Source organism: Octopus bimaculoides, chromosome 20 (genome assembly GCF_001194135.2).
Source record: "Octopus bimaculoides isolate UCB-OBI-ISO-001 chromosome 20, ASM119413v2, whole genome shotgun sequence".
Taxonomy (NCBI): Eukaryota; Metazoa; Mollusca; class Cephalopoda; order Octopoda; family Octopodidae; genus Octopus; species Octopus bimaculoides.
This window is the reverse complement of record NC_069000.1, coordinates 43,699,474-43,704,369: the sequence shown is the minus strand read 5'-3', so window position 1 is coordinate 43,704,369 and position 4,896 is coordinate 43,699,474. Positions and strand designations below refer to the sequence as shown.

The 4,896-nt window shown below is 37.2% G+C and overlaps 1 protein-coding gene across 1 annotated transcript in view; it reads right to left on the bottom strand.

The window, feature by feature from the left end:
* The window catches only part of LOC106869877 (guanylate cyclase soluble subunit alpha-2), a 315,656-nt gene that overhangs the window by 170,197 nt on the left and 140,563 nt on the right, over positions 1-4,896 (bottom strand). The window contains exon 2 of the mRNA XM_052975145.1: positions 953-1,020. Coding sequence (XP_052831105.1) covers positions 953-1,020 — 68 coding nt within the window. The remainder of the gene's footprint in view (positions 1-952; positions 1,021-4,896) is intronic.

Here is a 4,896-nt window from a genome sequence, read left to right as displayed (position 1 = left end):
ATATATATATATATATATATATATATATATATATATATATATACGCATGATCTGATACACCTAGCATTCATGGTTTTGGCTATTATTATCAATCGAATTAATCACACCGAATGAGGTTCTCCGTCGCCTGTGACGGGCAACAACGTAATACAAAGCGTACATCTACAATGAGAGTAAAAAAGGAAATTGGGCCTGATCTTCGTTTACATACGTTTCGGTATGCGATAACACCTGATGTCACAGAATAAATGGAATCTGTAGATGCACCTCACAAGAGTAGCATGCGTATGGAAACACATCTTCGGACAGATAAACGAGAAATACAATTCTCAAACATGCAGTAACGAAATTTAAATACCCGATGGCTACAAGACTAGAGAGAGAGAGAGAGCCATACACAAAGAATGCAAGTGAGAGAGAGAGGGAGAGAGAGAGAGAGAGAGAGAGTAAGAGAGAATCAGAGGTTGTGAGAGAGAAGCGGGGAGAGAATGAGAGAATGAGAGAAAGAGAGAGTGAATGAAAGAAAGAAATAAAATGTAGAAAGAAAGATAGTAGAAGAGAAAGATGGCAAGAGAGAAAGAGTGACAAGGTGTAGGAGAGAAAGAAATAATGCGTTAAGAAAGAGGGAGAGAAACACGAAGAGGATGAGAGAAAGAGAGGGAGGAAAAGAGAGTGAGAGAGAGGGTGTGATGGAAAGGGAGGGGGAGAGGGAGTAGCAAACGAACTGAACCAATTTGCGTGTATTTTCAATGGCTGAGCGTTGATTCTTGTATTAACACATCAAAACCAACGAAAATGGTTTCAGTCAAAGACTAAAATGGAAAACAGACTCTCTGAAATCTTATTTACTCAGGTGTACATAAACGGAGACGTTTGCATTGGCTGAGCTGTATTTTTTTTTTTTTTTCATATTTTTTTTTATGATGATTTATTAGATTTTGATAAAACCTACCGGATTCTTTTGGCGATCCTTGAATTTTCGTTTATCACATTTTCCAAAGCTCGGTTCATAAAACACATCTGTGAAGTAGAAAATAAATGCGATAGTTACATAATTGCGTAATTTATCCATCATTTTGATTAATTTCTTTCTTAATTGAATAATCACTTGATTAATTCGTATCATAATTAATATCCTTTCTCTTTCTTTTAATCTACTTATCTATCTATCTATCTATCTATCTATCTATCTATCTATCTATCTATCTATCTATCTCTATATATATCTATCTATCTATCTATTTCTCTCTCTCTTTCTCTCTCTATCTCTCTCTCTCTATATATCTATCTATCTATCTACCTCTGTTTCTTTCTATTTTTCTTTCTTTATTTTGCTCTCTCCCTCTCTCTATCTCTCTATCTATCTATTTATTTATCAGCCTATCTCTGTATATCCATCTCTCTCCCCCTTCTCTCTCTCTTTCTGTCTAATTCGCATTCTTTAATTTTCACATTCATCCTCTCATTTATCCAAGCTTTCATTTACGTATTCTTTCATAATAATCTTCATTCATTCTTAAATTCCTTCGTCATCTTATTCCTGCTTTATCTCCTTCGTTCATTGTTTCTTTATATCAGTTGTAGCCTTTTGTCTAAACCCGATAGCATTAACTTTGCGATAGTAACCGTGACAAGTGCAAAGAACCTATAACTTGGGCTTCTCAGAACGACCACAGCGGCTTTCGTACAAATGCGTGTCAGCTTAAGTGTTAGAAAGTAGAATTTGACTGAATATTTTAAAGACAAAATAGATAGATAAATACATAATAAATATCTGCAGAAAACATGGCGTCAGTTCAGTGAACGACGTCCATTTAAAGATATAGAATTCCTGTAAAAGAATTGTGTGAAATGCTAACTAATTGGAAATTTAGCGAGTCATGCAAACATATTGTTAATTTCTTTAGCTGCAGCTTTTGAACAAGGAAGCAACACTTTAGAAATTGCATAGAACTAGCAATGGATACAAAAAGATACGTACAATAGGATTTCTCAAAAATAAATAACGATTACTACAAACGCGACGAAGCCCGAGTCGTTACAGCACCGGATAAAGTTCTCTTGCTGTATTTGTTTCACCTCCCTGCGTCTTGAGTTCGAATTCCGCCACGATTAGTTGTACTGTTTTATTCGTTCTGAGTCGATGAAAAGTACCAGACTAGCTTGGTACTGTAATAATGGCGGATTAAAAATTCCTTACGGTATTTGTTCGGGTTTTTTTTTGCGTTCTAAGTTCAAGTGCCAACGAGGACAGCTGTGTATTTTATTCCCTTGGCATCGATGGAAACGTCCTATTCCGAGACGAGGGATTGGTAGAAGTGTAAGAATGCCTGACCAAACATTATTGCTTTTGATTTTTGAGGTCCTGAGTTCAAATCCACGGCCCCCTCGTATATTAAATTTGAACTACGACCCGATTTAATCCCACCGATTATAATCTTTAGTGCTGTTGACACCGCTGGAGTGAATGGTACTGCCCATGTGTCGAAACCATAATGATATCCGTGGAGCGGCTGTTGATGGAGGCATGTTGGATTGTTTTGGTATGGCTGTTTTTGTATATGTGGAATAATATTATGACACATCCTTTTGATATATCACAACTCCTCCATTACGATGACAGAAGAAATATTGTCCCCACAATGCTACAACTCGGTCATTAGAAATCGACAAGACCACAGCACTACCATTAGGATAATACAACACAAAATCATCATTACAAACCCACAACGCGGCCATTACTTACAATACCATAACAATCATGACAACGCGACAACACGCAACACTGCAAAACCACAATTAGAATACCAGCAACACACCGCCCCCAGTCACCACGATGTGATCATCACTGATGTCACAACGCTTCAGTTCCGTTATTACAACATTACGGAAGCACAGAAGTGTAATACCACAACGCTGCTATCATATCACTGCAATACAACATTACAGCACATCAGTTATAGAACCATAACTCCAGCGTTACAATAACGCCACATTCCAACATGTTTCCTTACAATACCTCAAGACACAACACGATTGTTAATTGGTGGTAGGAATACCAGAATATGATTAAGATTAAAAGTGGGGGCAGAAGAAGAGAAAATAAGAGCAGCGATAATGATAATGATAATAAAGATAATAACAATAATAACAAACAAAAAAACAATAGCAATACATATAAGAAAAATAACAAAGAAGACCAAAAAGCGAAACAAGAACAAAGAAGAAGAGGAGAAAAAACAAGAAGAAGCAAAGATGAATAAGAAAATGATGATGACGACAATGATGACGGAGGATGAGGATGATGATGATGATAATAATAATAATAATAATAATAATAATAATAATAACAATAATAATAATAATAATAATAACAATAATAATAATAATAATAATAATAATAATAATAATAATAATAATAATAATAATAATAATAATGAGAAGAAGAAGAAGAATGAATGAATGAGAATTTATTCATTCCATGTAACAGGTGAATTAGAAGGTTTATAAATCAATTAAATGTTTATAAGACAAAATATTTTGTCGTAATTTTTTTTTGTACTAGCAATGCGATGTCATCACTTTTAAGTTATCTCTACAGATTCTCGATAGAATTTAGAACCAACACTGAAAATTAAGACGTTTCATATACGAATACGCCTATGTAAACAATGCGATCGAAGATAGAAAAAAAAAGGCAATGGGTGTATATGCATAACTCAGGAGTTATAGGACTACCATTGCTATGTCACAACACCACCATTACAGTCCTGCAACACCACCATTACAGTCCTGCAACACCACCATTACAGTCCTGCAACACCACCATTACGATTACAAAACAACACCAGAATAACAGCATCCGTGACTTGGACAATGGTTTTAGTGGTGGGCGATGGACACGGTATGGACTGTCTGTTTGAATGATTAATAGTTTCAGCGGCTTGTCTAGAGTGACCAGGTGAGATTGAACGTGTCAGGGGCTCACGTGAAAAGCAGTTTTAATGGACAACTGACAAGGAACAAATAAAAGGGGAGAATGGTAGGGTGGGTGGGGTAGAAGTATGCAAAAGATCATAAAGTGCGTTGGTGTGGTGGAGGTGGTGTTACGACTGATGATGATGATGAGGAGGATGATGATGGTGGTGAGGAGGAGGGGGACCTGGAGGGGTTGTGTGTGTGTGGAGGGGGGGGGTCGGAAGGAGAAGAAATGAATGAATGAATGGATGAATGACGCTTTCTATTTTTCCGTGTGACAGAAGTAGAATTAGAAGATGTATTCGGTTACGAGAATGATAATGAAAAGTGAAAATTAATCGCGCTAATTTTTAGATGATTATTATAGTGAGCAGTCGCTTTTCGTAATTAATAATTTCCATTTTAAGTAAGACGATACAATCCTATTAGCGAATAGAGCGTGTTGGGGGTAATTCGATCGAACAGCATGTATATCCTCCACCGATCGTTGACCGACGACTGTCTTTGCAGCAGTTCGTGTTTGTATGCGTGTATATGTATGTATCTGAAGGCGTGTGGCTTAGTAGTTAGGGCATTCGACTCACGATCGTAAGGTCGTCAGTTCAATTCCCGGCAACGCGTTGTTTCCTTGAGCAAGACACTTTATTTCATATTGCTCCATTCCACCCAGCTGGCATAAATGAGTTGTACCTGTAATTCAAAGGGCCAGCCTTGTCATATTCTGTGTCACGCTGAACCTCTGAGAACTACACTGAGGGTACATGTGTCTGTGGAATGTCCGGTTCGGGTAAGTTTTCCCGTGTTGTGTCAAATTAAGTCGCAGGATCTACTCCTGGTGGTGCTCTTCCTGGTGATACCTTTAAGTTTCTGTCTTGAAACCATACACCCACGGAATCGACTATGGTTTCCTGCACAAGC